Source organism: Xiphophorus maculatus, chromosome 13 (assembly GCF_002775205.1).
Source record: "Xiphophorus maculatus strain JP 163 A chromosome 13, X_maculatus-5.0-male, whole genome shotgun sequence".
Classification (NCBI taxonomy): Eukaryota; Metazoa; Chordata; class Actinopteri; order Cyprinodontiformes; family Poeciliidae; genus Xiphophorus; species Xiphophorus maculatus.
Window position 1 is genome coordinate 8,544,185 of NC_036455.1, and position 16,935 is coordinate 8,561,119.

The 16,935-nt window shown below is 38.0% G+C and overlaps 4 protein-coding genes across 4 annotated transcripts; 3 read left to right on the forward strand and 1 right to left on the reverse strand.

The window, feature by feature from the left end:
- Positions 1–350: 350 nt before the first annotated feature.
- LOC102217864 (gastrula zinc finger protein XlCGF57.1-like) lies at positions 351–3,681 on the forward strand. Its single transcript, XM_005805518.3, has 2 exons — positions 351–596; positions 1,634–3,681. Exons 1-2 carry the CDS (start codon positions 422–424, stop codon positions 2,887–2,889), a joined length of 1,431 nt encoding a protein of 476 aa, XP_005805575.1. The 5' UTR covers positions 351–421; the 3' UTR covers positions 2,890–3,681.
- Positions 3,682–4,191: 510 nt separating this feature from the next.
- LOC102217614 (zinc finger protein 184-like) lies at positions 4,192–8,673 on the reverse strand. The gene is made up of 2 exons (XM_005805517.2): positions 8,567–8,673; positions 4,192–7,189 (listed from the first exon to the last, which is right to left on the reverse strand). Exons 1-2 carry the CDS (start codon positions 8,610–8,612, stop codon positions 5,313–5,315), a joined length of 1,923 nt encoding a protein of 640 aa, XP_005805574.2. The 5' UTR covers positions 8,613–8,673; the 3' UTR covers positions 4,192–5,312.
- Positions 8,674–9,122: 449 nt separating this feature from the next.
- On the forward strand, positions 9,123–12,907 carry LOC102217360 (gastrula zinc finger protein XlCGF57.1-like). Its single transcript, XM_023344717.1, has 3 exons — positions 9,123–9,156; positions 9,283–9,511; positions 10,464–12,907. The coding sequence occupies exons 2-3, from the start codon at positions 9,403–9,405 to the stop codon at positions 11,948–11,950; spliced, it is 1,596 nt and encodes a 531-aa protein (XP_023200485.1). The 5' UTR covers positions 9,123–9,156; positions 9,283–9,402; the 3' UTR covers positions 11,951–12,907.
- Positions 12,908–13,495: 588 nt separating this feature from the next.
- LOC102217105 (gastrula zinc finger protein XlCGF8.2DB-like) lies at positions 13,496–16,821 on the forward strand. Its single transcript, XM_005805515.3, has 2 exons — positions 13,496–13,827; positions 15,280–16,821. Exons 1-2 carry the CDS (start codon positions 13,746–13,748, stop codon positions 16,371–16,373), a joined length of 1,176 nt encoding a protein of 391 aa, XP_005805572.3. The 5' UTR covers positions 13,496–13,745; the 3' UTR covers positions 16,374–16,821.
- The last annotated feature ends 114 nt before the right edge of the window (positions 16,822–16,935 follow it).

The following is a 16,935-nucleotide window of genomic DNA, read 5'->3' on the forward strand; positions in this document are numbered from 1 at the left end:
TTCTGCTCTGATGTATTAACTGTCACAAAGATGTCACAATCAAGAGTACTCATTCAAAATGTTGTAAGCATGTTCAAATCTCTAAAACGAAATCTATTTTTTACAACACGAGTCAGTGGCAAGTCAATGCAAAACCCAGATTTAGAAGTAAATATTTTGCATAAATTTAGACAAAGACGTCTTCGATTCAAAATTTACCTGGACCAATACCTGGAAAAATAAAATAAATTTTAAAAAATCACGATGGATTTAAATGACAGGCAGTTGTAAACAAAACACGGAGGTCGCGAATTGGGGCTTTTATTTTGAAAACCCACCCGGAAACCGATCTTTTGTTTACTCAAATTAAGCAGAAGGATGATTTGGTTTGGTTCTCTGGTCTAAAACAGCCCAAAAAACGCCAAAGTCTTCAGCTGTAAAGATGTCCAGACTCCAGAGTCTGAAGGTCTTCGTCAGCCAGCGGCTGTCCGCGGCCGTGGAGGAAATCCTGGGACATCTGGAGGAGACGATCCTGGAGTACGAAGAGGAGACGGAGCGACGCCATCGAGACTTTCTGGATGTGATTTTAACGGCTGAAATGAAGCATCGCAAAGCAGGTTTGCATCGACACTAAATTCTCATTTACAAACTCTTAACAGCAACTACAACGTCTGAAGGAATAAAATGCTTTACATTTAGTCAGAAAACAAAAATCTGACGTTTTGTTATGATTAAGAAGTGTTGCATGATTTTATGTTGGTTTTTTTTTTCTGCAGCAAGAATGTGATATAGATAGAGGTCGGTATATAGAGTACCCAAAAATTGTACACAAGTAAGAGTACCTTTACTTCAACGTATTTTTACTTAAGTTAAAGCAAAAAGTAGCCATCCAAGAAATTACTCAAGAGTAAAAGACAGCAATGTTAAATGTCTACAAATTAATATTACGGATGGCACAATTTAAGACGGAACTCGGCAAAAAAAAAGAAAAAAAAGTCATGTTCCTTAAATTTTTCACATTTCACAGCTCTGATGGAAAAAAAAATTAAATGGATAATTTTTAGATATTTACTCTAGAAATCTGACATTTATAAGAGAGAGACAGGAGGAAATGTTGACAGAAAGCCAAATGAAATCTGTTTTATTGTTCTCCAAATCCCTCATTTTCCGTTTTTATCATTCTGATGTTCATTTCAACCACATATATCAACCCAAAAAGAAATGTAATTATGGTGCAAATAAATAAGAACAAATAAATAGCTGGAGGTCAAACAATTCATGTTATTCTGAATTGGCTTAATAAGATGTTAAAAAGTGTATTCCTCTATTTTTTTAATAATTCAAACATTATGTTTTCTACATAATAATGTTTGTCAACATACTAACATAGATCAGTTATAACCAGTTGTGCTTACAATTAAATTACAACTAGCAAGAAAACAAGGTTTTAATTAACTAAAACTGGCAACATAAAATATTACTGTTGTTAAATTGTAGTGCAGAACTCTTCACAATAGCAAGAAAATATATTTTTATTACTTACTGGAGAAAACACTTCTGAAACACCGAAATTGAACTATGTTCAATGCTGGAGCTGCTGATGTTAGTAACTATTAGCAAAAATCCCTCCCTTCTTTGTGTTTCTGTGCTTTAGGTCGTTCAGATGTCCAGCAGATGTTGATGAAGCTTCACTCTGAGCAGCAGCAGCTGGAGAAAAGCTCCACAGTCGACCAGGAGGAACCAAAGAGCCTCCAGTTTAAAAAGGAACAAGAGGAAGTTGAAGCCACCAACATGTTTAGTGGTTCTGTCCATGTGAAGACAGAAGAACAGGAGGTGGAAGCTCAGTCTTCTGAGCTTCATGACAGCCAGACTGAAGAAATCGTAATCATTCTGGAGGAAGACGACAGTGGAGAACCTGAGACTGGTATTGGTTACACTAATCCAGACTTGATGGCACCAAAAACTGACCCTGGAGATGAGGAGTGTGATGTAATCCAGGATCATGAAAATCCTCTGAACAACATTGGGTCTAATGTTCTGAACTCGTTCCAATGCTCTGAATGTGGGAAAAGATTCGGGTCCCTGAGCTATCTGAAGCTGCACATCAGATGCCACACAGGAGACAGACCTTTCCGGTGTCCAGTTTGCAGGAAGTGCTTCTCATGGAGAGGACGTCTCCAGAAGCATATGAGAATCCACACAGGGGAGAAACCTTTCAGGTGCTCGGTGTGCGGAAGAAGGTTCAGCGAGAGCGGCAACCTTAAGGTCCACATGAGAATTCACACAGGAGAGAAACCCTTCAGCTGCACCATTTGTGGAAAGAGCTATGCACAACGAGGGAATCTGAACATGCACATGGCTGTTCACAAAGGTGACAGCATAATCAAATGCAGTCTTCATCACTCACAGCAGCTTAATCATCACAGCCAGGCAGGGGCGAACAGAAACTTTGCGAAAGGACAAGAATTAGCCCCTCAAGAGAATTTAAAAGCGGGACCTAATCTCAAAGTTGATGAAAGTGGATGTGGTAAAGCCCATGTAAACTGTACAGGATGTTCTACCTGTAAGAAACCTCTCAATTGCTCTGTGTGTGGGAAAAGATTTGGCTTTAAGGGTCAACTGAAGGCTCACATGAGATGTCACACGGGGGAAAAGCCCTATAAGTGCCCCATCTGCTGGAAGTGTTTCTCGTGGAACGGCTGCTTGCAGAAACATGTGAAGATCCACACGGGTGAGAAACCCTATGAGTGCACTGTGTGTGGGAAAGGTTTTATTGAAAGTGGGAACCTAAAAGTTCACATGCGGATTCATACAGGAGAAAAGCCCTTCAGCTGTCCGGTGTGTGGGAGAAGATACAGACAGAAAGGAGGTCTGACTAAACATCTGGAAGTCCATCAAGACCAGAAATGAGTTCTAGATGACAAACTTTACATAAAATCGGATGCATCTTATTTGCAGCTATTAAACCTCATACTTTATTGAATATGTGTGATAATATTTTCTCTAATTTCTAATCCTGTAGAATATTATCCTATTTAACCCAAATAACCTTTTTTCTACTATGATACTCGACTCATTGTCTTCAGTTCTTTAACTGCAAATAAGTCTAGGAAATGCTAAAAACCTTGAACTGTGATGGGTATTAAAAATAATTGGTGCATTTTAAATAAAATAAATATGGATGCAAATCATGAAGCAGTGCAATCCGCTTCATTTTTTCTGAACCCCATGCAAGAAGAGGATTGAACTAAACTCAAACGAGCCCAAGGCATGCATCAGATCCAATAGCAGCAGCATTTATGCTTCTCTTTTGCAGATACAGACATAATCAAAGCTCCAGGCTCCTGACTTGAAGAACATCTAACTGGAAGAATTGTGTGTAGATGTTTTCGAGGCACTGAAGCAGAATGGAGTGGACCCAACACATCATGTCCTGATCTAAATAGATTCAAGAAAAGATTAGAAACAGTCATTGACGTCTAGTCTGGGATCCCACTTCCATTCTTCCCAGCAGTGGTCAGCCTAACAAAATTACTCCAAAAGCACATTGACGGCTCATCCAGGATTGGCTTAAAGATAAAAGGTAACGACTGATGTTAAAACTGTATCAGATTGTAAAACGATCATGTGGGGTCCATACAAATATGTCCTGAACTAATTTGTGACATGAGAATAAATAAACACTTGCCTGATCAGATCCTGGTAGCTTCACTTGAAATGTAAGGGTTTTTTTTTTCAAATGTTGATCAACAGATGTTAATTTATCTGAGTTTCACAATTATAATAATCTTTAATCACAGTTCTGCTTCAAATAAAGAACTTCATGTTTACTAGATTAATTGATCATTTACAGGTCTCTATTACCTTCATGAACAGTGATTTAAAAAAAAAATAATTTAACCTGCAAAACTGTGATATAAAATTGAATGCCTGTTGAAAATCTATGTGCAAATAGTCTTTGTGTTGGTGCAACTAAAAAACAAAGCTAGGAAAATGATTTGACCAAAGAAGAAGTCAGGTAAAAATGTTACTTAACATTAGGGCCATTACAGATTGGAGGAGTAATTTTCTGCCAAATAAAATTATACATTTTTATTTTAATTTCTGATATGTGAAAAAACAACTAAGTTTATTATCTGAGGTTCCTTTTTTTCCAGTAAATTCTTGACTTTTTGACATCAAAGAGTATTCAAGTTTTTTTTTTTATTGAAACTGTTAATCTCTTACATTTCTTTTGGTGGAAATTTACTCCGCTATGGCCAGTTATCCACAATATCCTCATTACTACAACATAAAATGTAAATCTGCAAATAAATTAAACAAAAATAACAAAAAGCAACCTTAGCATCGTCCGTGTCGTTTTATTTAACAACAGACCCACTACAACCTTTCATCTGGAAAGGCAGCAGTTTGGACTCATTTCATTGGAATATTAATGATTTAAATTAAAATACAAATTCTAGCCCTGAGACAGAAAATCTGACTCAACCTGTTGCATTAATCAGCACATTTCTAAACCACACAGCCTGACAAACACTTCAGGAAACCTGATTATTTCAGGCAGCCTGACAGAAAACCCAATGATCCCTGCTTCTGCAACAGCTTTATGAAGAGATTCTCAGAATAGATTTGCTTTGGTGATTTTTATCCCAAACTTTCAGGATTTCAGATAAAACAAACACAAATAAATAAAAACAATAGTAAAAAAAAGTTTAAACAAATAAAAATACTATTTCATTAGAGTTTTATTCCTGACACAAGTGGAGCTGCAGCTTATTTGGTCATATATCAACTTTAGTTAGACAGCATTTCTTATTCTAAGATGCTCTTTATGAAAATTTATCTTAATATGATGAATTTGAAAACTCATCATACTGAGATAAATGTATAAAACAGTTGAGGGATAGAAAGCATTGATTTCTCTTGAATCAAACTCATTCTTAGGTTTGAAAATAAAAGACCAGACCTAGTCTCTGGATTTTTGCAAACCTCAAAAAACTTTAGATACAGCATAGCTGAAGACTATTAAATAAATACATTTGTAAATTCTTCAGTAAAAATGGTGTTCAGTTGTAGAATCAGATTTCCCTGTAAATCTGCTTCTGGTACTAAACCAGCTCCATAGGATGCAAGAAGACACTTTAACTTGAACTTCATTTATTTTTTTTATCAGAAGGTGGCACTACTGAGCTCTTCCTTAAGAAATTAACCATTTCTGAGAATATTTTTCAGTAAAAACCTCACTGTTTCAAGAAGCTTCAGGAAATAACTGACATACAATTTTTCAAACCGAAAAAAATAGTCATTGAAGCAACGTCTGCAGATGAGGCACTTCAGCTGTATAGTGTGTATCGTTTCAGGTTGATGCTCGTGTCCTCCTCGTGTGTTTGTTCCCCTGACGACTCACCAACACACTGATGGTATTTGAGCTCCGTGAACCAGGCAAAGCTTTTCTTACACGTGTCGCAGTTGTACTTCCTTTCTGCATCATGGATGGACATGTGAGACAGCATGCTTGCCTTGTTTGTGTATTTTTTCCCACAAATCGAGCAGCTGAACGGCTTCTCTCCAGTGTGAGTTCTTATGTGAACCTTGAGGTTCGAGCTGGAGGTGGATTTGTGTCCACAGATGGAACAGAAGTACCTCTCTGTGTGTTGCTTCATGTGGATCTTCAGGTAGGAGCTATAGCGGAAGGCTTTGGCACACTGAGGGCAGCTGTATGGTTTTACGTCCGTCACGTATTTCACTCCTTTCTCCAAAGGCTCTTGTTTCTGCGGGTTTGAACTCAACTGTGGCTTCTTGTAGTCCTTCCAGAAGTCGCTGTCGACGCTGTCGTCGCTCTCGGGTTGCAAAGACTCCGACGGTTTGTTATTGGAGCAGCTGGAAGGATTTCTGTCAGAATCGCTTTCTGAATTTGAACCCGACCCAAGTTTTGTTTTCGGTCTCCAACATTCACTGTCGTCCGTGTCGGGGTCAGAAAACTCTGAGGTTTTTTCCGTCTTACCTGGTTCCCCTTCTTCCACACAGTCTTTATGCTCCTCTGTGGGATGAAGCTGTAAGAACTGAGGCTTCTCTTCGTCTTCTTCGTTCTTCATCGGCACAGGACTGAAAGTGAACCTGCCGATCTCCGTTTCCTCTTCTTCTTCTTTAATCTGCGGACGCCGCAAATCCTCCTCCTTCACCTTCTTCTGTATCTTTGTGATCCTGTAAGTCTCAGAGACGTTATTGGGTCCATTGAGGTTGAAATTTGGCAGAAGTTGACTTGAGTCTGTCCACAAGTCATTTTCAGTTTTAAAAGACGCTGAAACCTCCATGTTGGTCTCTTTTTGCAGATCAGAATCTGTGTTCACCGGGTCTCTTGTGCCAATGTCATCACCCTCAGCCGCCTCCTCGGTCTGTTCCTGAGGAAGCTCTGATGTCTGATGAATAGTCTTGTGTTTAGACAGCAGATAATAGGTACAAAACTCAGCGCTACACACTCTGCAGCGGAACACCTTCTTCCTTTTCCTGTGCACCTCCATGTGTTTGGTGAGGTGCCTCCTCCAGGCGAAGTCCTTCCCGCAGACGTGGCAGGTGAACTGGGTTTGTCTGGTGTGGAGCCTCATGTGCTGAATCAGCGAGTCTTTGTCGCTGCAGCTGGTGTTACAGACCGAACAACTGAACAGTTTTCCTCTGGAATGATGCCTGAGGTGCAGGTCGAGGTGTTCGCTCGTGGAGAATCCGTCGCCACACTGAGAGCAGCAGAGCAGCTTGTTGGTTGGAATCTGTTCCTCGGTTTGTTTATGAGGATGCTCAAGAGAGTCGCACTCATGATTAACAAGCTCCGACTCTGAACTGACGGTTTTCTTGCAGATAATGCAGGTCAGCAGCTTCTCTCCTGTATGATCTGAGGTGTGTATCGTCAGCAGGCCTCCTGTTGTGAATTCTGCTGCACAGAAAAAGCAGCTAAGCCGTTTTGTGTCAGAATGACTTTCCGAATCACTCGCCCCTTCTTTTATTTGGCTATTTAAACTCAGCTGTGCGGAGTGGCAGTTTGTAATGTTCTCCATATAGTTTTCACTTGTATGTTTAAAAACATTAGCTTCAGTTAGTCTTTGAGGAGGATGCAGACTGTTTTTCTTATCTTTATAAAGCTTGTCCTCCTGGTCCAGTCCAGAGCTATTAATCTGCTGATTCGGTGGAGTCTTTACTTCAAACACCTGCAGGGTAGCTAAAAAACAGAAACAACAAATTTATGTTTGAATTAGTGTCTATACATGAACAACCTACTACATTAAGCCTCTCAAGGTTTAATGTTTATAAAGTGCTTTAACAGCCACAGCTGAAACAATGTGCTGAACATCAGTCATAAGGAAATAAGACAAAAGAAAGCATAAAAATAAAGTGACAAAGCTAAACACAAAATAATTAATTAAAAGCTCAAATCAAAACACAATAAAATGATGCAGTTAAACAGACAAATTATTAAGTAAAATTAAGTCTCCATTGGGTTGAAGGCCAGTGAAACAATAATGTTTCAGGCAGGTTTTAAAAATAGACATGGTCTGTCAAATTTAGGGCCAAATTGAATAAATGTTGATCATTAATGGGATGAGTTTGTGATATTTGGCAGTAATTTAAGTTACAATCTATTACAGTTCACTCACTATATCAGCGAAACTTTCTTGCCATGTTTAAAAATGTATTAGTAGAACACAAAATGGATCTAAGATAATAAAAAACAGGCAAACGCTGACAGAAAAACATCTAAAGAGACTTTTGTGACACCAGTTCGTGAACTTTTTTTCCGATTTATTTATTCCACATAAATAACAGTTGTGGGCTGCAGGGTGGTGCCGATAGCAGCCTTGTTGCCTTGCAGGAAGAAGGATTGTGTTCCAATCCTTATGCATGGAGTTTGCATGTTCTCCTTGTGAGTCTGTGGGTTCCCTGCTGGGAACTCCAGCTTCCTCCCACAAACAGTCCAAAACCTTACTGTCTGGTTAATTAGTCTCTCTAAATCAGAGGCCCACATTTATCATGTGGGCCAAAATTGTCAGTTCACAAGTACTTGTGAGCCTAAAAATAAATGAAAATAGCAACAAAAAACATCAGCAGACTGAGTCCGCATGTATCAGAAGTAACATTTGTGTGCATAGTTACTTTATGTGCAGTAATTGCACAACAACACTCGATTAGATTTAGGTACCAACACTATTACACAACCAGTTACAGAAACTGTTGTCTTAGTTGAGTTTTTGTCAATGACAATGAGGTAAATGTTTTACTCTTTGGGTTCTCATACCATAATTTTCAATCACTTTTAGCAAATAACACAAAGTAGCACAAACTGTTAAAGGGATCTTCAGATTCCCACAAGATCGATGCTATTTTATAATATAATCATTACAATACACAATAAGCATAAAATACAGCGCATTACCGATAAAACTTTTAAAATGTTAATGCATAAGTATAATTAAAACGATATCAGGTGCGAGGTTGTGTTCTAAGAATAGCTTGGCTACCTTTATCTTAGCATCGATTTTAGATATAAACTTCAGAACAAACTGATGAATGTAAAACAAAGAGAAAAACGGAACCGAACCTGTGTGTCCCGATCCAGTAGATGGTCTTTGTTGATATAGATCCATTCTTTAAAAATGGTTAAAACGGCCAAATTTCACTCCGAACGACTTTAACCTACCAACATAAACAAATGCGGAACGGTTGAAAACTACTTTCCGGTAATGATTTTCAAAATAAAACTCAAACTACGGCAATCCTTTTTTATTTTGATCAGGTTTTGTTCAAATTATTAATAATAATATAAACCATAAAAAAATTATTTAGATGTAATACAAATCATGGTGGTTGAGCTTATCCTCGATAATTCTGTTTCTGCGTGGCAACAGAGAAGTTTTTAATGTTTTATTTAATGAAATAGGTCATAATAATGAATAAAGTCATAAAAACAATGTCTTTTTTAAGAGTCTGTATGAAATATGTAGTTTCAGCTGTAACTTGATACATTACATAACCACTAAAGTTTAGCACAAACTAAAACCAACCAAAATTACGAGAATATCGTTCGTCGTGCGGGTTTACTGTATCCAAATCTGAGCTCTTATTTTGAACTCGCACTAGAGAAAACAAAGAATAACGGAAGTGAGTCCGTCGTTGTCAGCAGCTGCTGCTGTACTGTATTCCCAGTTTCTCCACGTATATCCCATTTAGAGGGAGTTAGTTTGACCAATTAATGTGTCTAAATGTAAGTCCTTCATTGTTTTAACGGTATTTTCTTTTTTGTTTTTTTCCTGGCAGCAGCTAAGCTAATGTTAGCTTAGCATACTGAACGACAGGACGGGACGTTGTCACAGCGACGCTTTGGCGGTGATCAGGCTGTGTTCATGATGGACTTTATGGAGAAGTTTCTCTGATTGTATGAAGATGTCTGAGCTCCAGAGGATGATGAAGTTAGACACCGAGCAACCAGAACCAGCAGCGGAAAGACCGACTGGAAGAAAATCTGGGGAATCTCCCCGACTTTCTGGTAAAGTCTCTGCTTTTTCTCTTTGTTTTTAATCGTTTAATGTCTGATATCGACTTCAAGGACAGCAAATAGTGGGTCATCTTTAAAACCAGACCCATTCTATTCAGTCTAACAGGTGCACAGTAATGTTTTTGAATGACATTATATTGGGTAAGTTTACCTTTACATTCTCTTATATATTTCCCAGTAAGTGAACCAATTTGTATCCACTCATCCTCCCCACATACAGTAACAAAGTCCTTTTCCCACAGTACAGTTAGGATTTTGCAATCTAAACCGAAAATGTTTTCAGTAACACTTTATTTGACGGGTTGTTAATAAGACTGTCATAACACCTGTCATGAACATGAGTAAGTCTTCATGAATATTTATGACTGTTGTCATAAAGTGTCATTCAGTAAATCATGACACTTTTAATACAAAGTTGACATTATTCAAAATGTCTTTGTTATGACAACTTGGTATTAACCAAGAAACCATGATCTGACATAAATTTGTTATAAAGGTATTACTGATTAAACTTTAAAAACTATGTAGCTTTATGTTATTAAAGCAAAATTTTAATCAGTAATACTTTTATAACAAATTTATGTCAGATCATGATTTCTTGGTTAATGTCAAATTGTCATAAGGAAGACTCAGTCTTATTCACACCCCGTCAAACAAAGTGTTACCAATGTTCCTTTACTACCAGATTATAGTTCTCCATTTTAAGGCTGTGTGTCTACTATATTATCATTTATCATAATAACTTTTGAGACAATTTATTGTCCAGCAAAATTTGTTGTGACAGAAATACTCAGAAAGTGCAGTGATGTTTTTGCTGTTGATTGTTGTGTTATAAGCAAGAAATGTGTGAGTTCTTTGGTTTCATGCATTTCTTGTACAGCAGATAGTGTCTGGATCATCTCTGTAGAAAAATAACCCAGGGTGTGTTTCTGTTTTCCTGCAGGCGTCCACCAGGTCAAACAGGAAGTAGTTTCTGAGGAGAAGTGGAGTCTCAAAACAGACCAGGAGGAGCAGAAGCCTCCAGAGATTAAAGAGGAACAGGAGGAGAATGAGATTACAGAGTTAACTTTCAGTCCTGTCCTTGTGAAGAATGAAGATGATGAAGAGAAACCCCAGCTCTCAGAGCTTCCTCACTGCAAGACCGAAGAGGACAGAGCTTCTGTTGGACCAGAACCAGATCAGTGTGTAGAATCAGACAATGAAGACAACACTTCAGATTCCTCAGAAACCGATGTCAGTGATGGAAACTGGGAGGAAAGCAGCGACTTATTGGATACAAACTCTGTTGTAAGTAATAAAGATTCAGTGGATGGTAATTCAGGAAACGGTGAATTGCACACCTGCGCAGAATGTGGCGAAAAGTTCAGCCTCCAGATTTATTTATTAAGACACCAGAGAATCCACACAGGAGAAAAACCTTTCAGCTGCTCTTCTTGCCGGCAAGCTTTTATATTGAAACATGCCTTAATGAAACATGTGGAAACTCACAGTGACGACAAACCTTTCAGCTGCTCCATCTGTGGTCAGAACTTCAGGAGGAAGGGATGGTTAACTCAGCACATGAGGAGACACACTGGAAGAAAACCTTACAGCTGCTCCATCTGTGACTGTTCTTTTGTGTGCAAGCGTGAATTAGCTGAGCATACAAGGACTCATAGTGGAGAGAAACCTTTCAGCTGCTCTGTCTGCAAGGCACCTTTTTCAAGTGAAAGAACGCTGGTGGTGCACTCAAAAATCCACAGCGGACAGAAACCACACAGCTGCCCTTATTGTCCAACAACTTTTAGAAGAAAAGACAGTTTGAAGCGACACTTAAAAACCCACAGTGGAGAGAAACCGTTCAGCTGCTCTGTCTGCAGCCAAAACTTCAGCGTCAGGGAGAGCCTGAATCGGCACATGAGGCGTCACACAGGAGAAAAACCTTACAAGTGCTCTGTCTGTGAGGCCCGCTTTCAGCTAAAGCAAACTTTAGTGGAGCACATAAGAATTCACACAGGGGAGAAACCGTTCAGCTGCTCTGTCTGTCAGGAAGCCTTCAGGAGAAAACAGGATTTTGTGAACCACACAAAAATTCACAGCAAGGCTACCTGTGAGTTGTGCGGCCAAAGCTTCGACAAAGCTGTTCGCTTGGCTCGGCACATGAGATTTCATGACAGTGAGAGATCTTTCAGCTGCTCCATTTGCGCAGTGGCTTTTATCAGGAAGAATGCCTTAATCCAGCACATGAGAACCCACTCAGAGGAGAGACCGTTCAGCTGCTCCGTGTGCAAGGCCACCTTCAAAAGGAAGGATGGCTTGAAGCTGCACATGAGGGTTCACACCAGAGAAAAACCGTACAGCTGCAAGGGCTGCAACAAGAAGTTCAGCCAGCTGTCCTGGTCCAAAACGCATCAGAAACGATGTTCAAGCTTACGCAGCAAGCTGAGCTGATGTTGGCTTTCAAGCTACAGATTAATGAAGTTTCATCAAAATTTCTCATCATGGCCTCTAACAGAAAGTTTTTGCAGCATGAAGGAGCAATAGGACCATGCTAAGAATTTTTTTTACATTTGAAATAACAGAACAATATCAGAATTACATTGTATTGATATTAGAATAAACTCATAATAATATGAAAATTAAGTAGTAATTTTAAGAGAAATCTGACGTGAAAAATAAAACGTTAAATTGAGGAATGTTGAGCATCTTGTGAAGTTATACTCTATTGGTTGTTAAAAAAAAGAAAAAGAAAATATTTTTAACACATTAGCATCAAATTACTATCAGCAGCATGACTTTAACAGGTTTGTGAAAACGACTTCTCTGTTTTCTCTCGGCTGTGTCTCAGATTAAAGCTCCTCCTGCCTGGACTCAGAGTTTAGGCGGATGGATCACGTCTTGATAAGTTTCTAATTGTGCCTTACTCTTGAATGGGATGTTAAAACAGTATTATTGTGTTTTTTAACTCCAACTTTCTTAAAATGTATTGACAGCTTCCTCCCTGACCTGTAGCTGTGTTTTTTGGTTTTATGTTCTTGTTTGTTCATAAATCTTCTCAAACAAACTTATGAGGCCTTCAGTGAACAGCTGGATTCATTAAATTACACACAAGTCGTGACTTCCATGGGATTTTTACATGGAAACTTGTTTCTAAGTATAATTAAGTATAATTACTAAGTATAATTATCCTAAGACTAAGTATAATTATCCTTCCTTCAGATTCATGCACAACATTTGAACATTCAATGATGTTTGTAGTTATGGCTGCTGCCTTTGAAGGCAGAATCTCTTCACCCCACGGGTCATCTCTGAATGAAAAAAACAGTTGATCTGATGGAAGATTATTATTTTTATTCATTTTAAAGAGTTTCATTTAGATTAATTTGATGTATCCTAAATCTGTGCTGTTTTAACCTGTTATTTATATACTTTTAAATCAGTAATTGATTTAAACAGTTTTGATAATTTCATAATAAATAGTTGTTTGCTAAGCTTTTCTTATCTCTGTTGTTTGTTTTTAAATATATACCTTATTTTAAAACCATTTAAGTTTGATAGTTTTGTGTGGTTTGTGTCCAACCTGGGAGCCAGTCCATTTATTAGCCTTTAGCTAGAAAGCCTGCAGCTCCTTAGATCCTTCACTGTGGACTACAAAATTTAGCAATATTTTAAAAATGTAAAAGTAATTTTAAAATGCTAGCTTCAGCGGTTTTTCCCTGGTGCAACATATGAATAACATTTCAAGAAAGAAGGGTACAAATAGTGTTAGAAATATTTGTTATGAATGGATTTTCTATAAAAAAATAAATGTCTCATTAAAGAAAACTTATTAAATCTAAAAACTAAAATACATTTTGTTTCTTGGACACACTGGCGTTGGTCATTTGGAGAACCTGCATGGAAAAAAAACTTGACTTTGAAGCGTTCAAGTACCATTTATTTCGAGCTTTTATTCTGAAGGCCATTAGAGCCCTCTTATACCGGAAGTGTTTGTCTCCTAGCAGCAGAAACTATCCGAACAACGTTTAGTTTCCTCCTGACAGTGTTGGGGAAATATCCTGGTTAATGTTGCCTTACCCCGTCACTTATACACACATTTTGAAAGTCGCAATGGTTTTAATTATCTTTGACAACTTTGTTTAGTTAAATTTTCTCCCGAAAGCAACAGAAGCTCAGAGTGTTAGCTTAGCTTGTTAGCTTGCAGCAGACAGACAGTGTTTCTGATGGAGTCGAGTGAAAACCTCGGATGTTCAAAGCCTTGGAGAAACGTGAGCTAACAGAGATGGAGGAACCGACACACAGTGAGCGGATGGACTCTCAGCTGGATGGTAATTTAGCTCTTCAGTTCTGTAAATGTTTAGCATTCAGGAAATAACCTGCAAAAACACAAGACAGAAGTGGACAAAATGTCGATGCTTGTTTTCAAAAAGCTGAAAGTGGTTTTATACTGAAAGTGGGTTTATAAATAGTGAGACAGACAGAAATTAGCGACAGTCTGAGTCACAGCAGGATCTATTTAACCATAGCCAGGATTATAAAGAAGTAATGCTTTAAAAAAAAAGCTATAGATATAATAAAAAATGCAAGTTCTTGCAGTATTTCCTTTTTTTCATGTAATAATTGAATTTTCACAACAGAATGACACTTAAAGTAGCGTCATTGTGTTGACGCTACTTTAAGGGTCTATATGTTTTTAGATCCATTTTCTGCTCAGGCTGGAAATTTTGATTTTCTTTTTTCTTCCTTTTAATATATAATTTTCCACAAATAACATCCCATTGCAGAAAATGTATCCATCCTCTTATTGCAAAAATATTTCTTTAGTTTAAAAATGTAAAAATATAAATAAATTTGTGGATTTTTAAAATAACAAATTTACAATAGAATATATTCCTAACAAAAGCAGTCTTTTTTCAAAAGTCTGTGTGACATTTTTGGCTCTAAATGTGTTTTATCTAGCTGGGCTGAGGGTAAAAATGGCTCTTTGGGTTGTAAAGGCTGCAGGACCCCTGGTTTAATTTATAAGAGTCACAAAGAACAAAAACAATATTTTCCTTTGCAAGTGACGAAATAAGACAATCAAAACTACCACAAAATAAACTAAATACAGCCTCACGCTTTAAGCTGTTCATGAATTTAATCCAAATTTATGGCCAATTTTAAGTAAAATTATTAATGATAATACAAATTCCTTTTATTTAATTTTAACAGTAGTTTTTGCCCTTTTAACTATAAAAACAACAACAGAAACTACCCACTTGATCCTGATTGAAAGTTTACATATCTTAGTTCTTCTTATTATGTATTGTACTCAGCATGAACAGCAGCTTGAGGTCATTTCTGGTAGTTAAAGAAAACTGGATGAGTCTGGATGGGTTTGTAATCAGATGGTAAAACTTCATGAAAAAAACATTCAGTTTCTATAAATTGTTGGTTTCCTTTGCAGGAGCCTGAGATGGCCAGTTCAGATCTTCTGCTTGGTCCTGTATACTTGATTATTGTTGCATTGGAATGTTACAACTATATATACTAGACAGCTTTTGTACCGATTAGTTACAATACTTCTTTTGATATCATGCTGGCGTCAACCTACCAACTTATTTAATTAAGTTCCCTTTGTCTCTGGAGCTCATATGTCTTCAAAACGTCAATAATCCACCTCCTTGTTGCGTTTATTGTTATGGCTGTAAAGCTTGCTGTAATCTGGATTTGATCTTCCTTTGTATTTTTGTTTTATTTGTGAGCTTCCTGTAACTTTCCTGTGTTTCTGTTTCCTGCAGATGTGCAGAAGGTGTTGGTTTTAAAAGAGGAGCTTCCTGCTGAGGAGGAGAACTGGAGTCACAACCTGGATCAGAAACACTCACAGATCAAACAGGAACAGGAGGAGAATGAGATTACAGAGTTTATATTCAATCCTGTGAAGAGTGAAGACGATGAAGAGAAACCTCAGCTTCACTGCCAATCTGAGAAGAAGAGAGACAGAGGTTCAGAATTAGGTCATGCAGATTCTTCTGAGACAGACGTCAGCGATGGAAACTGGGAGGAGAGCGGTGAAACTCCATCTCATTTAGACTCTTTAGGGAACAATAAATTTCCTGTAAGTGAAAAAGGCAAGCAGCTCCATAGCTGCAGTGAATGTGGGAAAGCATTTAACCAAAAGTCTGATTTGTTGAGGCACAACAGAGTTCACACAGGAGAGAAACCTTTCAGCTGCTCCATCTGCAATGCCTCTTTTACATGGAAACATGTGTTAGTGCAACACCTGAGGACACACAGTGGAGAAAAACCGTTCAGCTGTGTTGTTTGTGGTCAGACATTTAGAAAGAAAGAAACTTTAACTTACCACATGAGGTGTCACAGTGACGAGAAACCTTTTAGCTGCTCTGTTTGTCTGCAAGCCTTCAGCAGGAAGGAGAGCGTAAATCGGCACATGACGTGTCACAGCGAGGACAAACCTTTCAGCTGCTCCATCTGCGGACAAAAGTTCAAAAGGAAGGAAAGTGAAACCCGACATAAGAGATGTCATTCGAAAGATAAACCTTTCAGCTGCTCCGTCTGTCGCAGGAACTTCCAATCCAGGAGAACCTTGAAAGAACACACTAAGATCCACTCAGAGAACAGACCCTTCAAATGTTCTGTCTGTGACGCTGCTTTTAAAAAAAAGAGAACATTGTCAGAACACGCAAGAATCCATACAGGAGAAAAGCCTTGCAGCTGTCGGATCTGCGGCCAAAGCCTCAGTTCCAAGTCATACCTAACTGTTCACATGAGAAGTCACACAGGAGAGAAACCTTACAGCTGTTCTGTCTGTAAGGCCACTTTCAAATGGAAAAAAACCTTTGTAAGACACTCAAGGGTCCATTCAGGTCAATAATGAAATCCTTCAGAATGGTAGTGTTCATGTTGGTAGCAGCTTTAATACATCAAAATAATTGAAGAAGTGTTATTTCCGTAAACCTTAGAGGAAATTTCCTCCCCAAAAAATGATCATGTGAAGCACTTTGAACTGACTTGTTGCTGAAATTTCCTATTTAAATAAACTTGACTTGATTTAAAATTGGTGTTTTAGCAAAACGACAACCCCAAACACACCAGTAAGTGGTTCCACATGTTACAGATTCCAGAAGTTGATCAATTTTGTGTTACACAAATTCAAATCAGTGATCAGTATTTTGTATTAATATTTTTAATGTCTTTATTGAGAGCAAAGTCGAGCCAAAGTCAGATATTTGTTGGTGTGTAAAGTTGTTGAATAAAGCTGATTATTATTATAATGTAACTAAATATTTGCTTGGTTTTATCACAGAGAAGTTAAATATTGTAAAACGTCCAGATTTTACAATAAATGTGAAGAAAAATATTGACTGATGTTTATCTCTCTTCCTGTGTGGACTGAGACGGTTTCTTCATGTTGTGGTTTAGTTTAGAGCATGCCG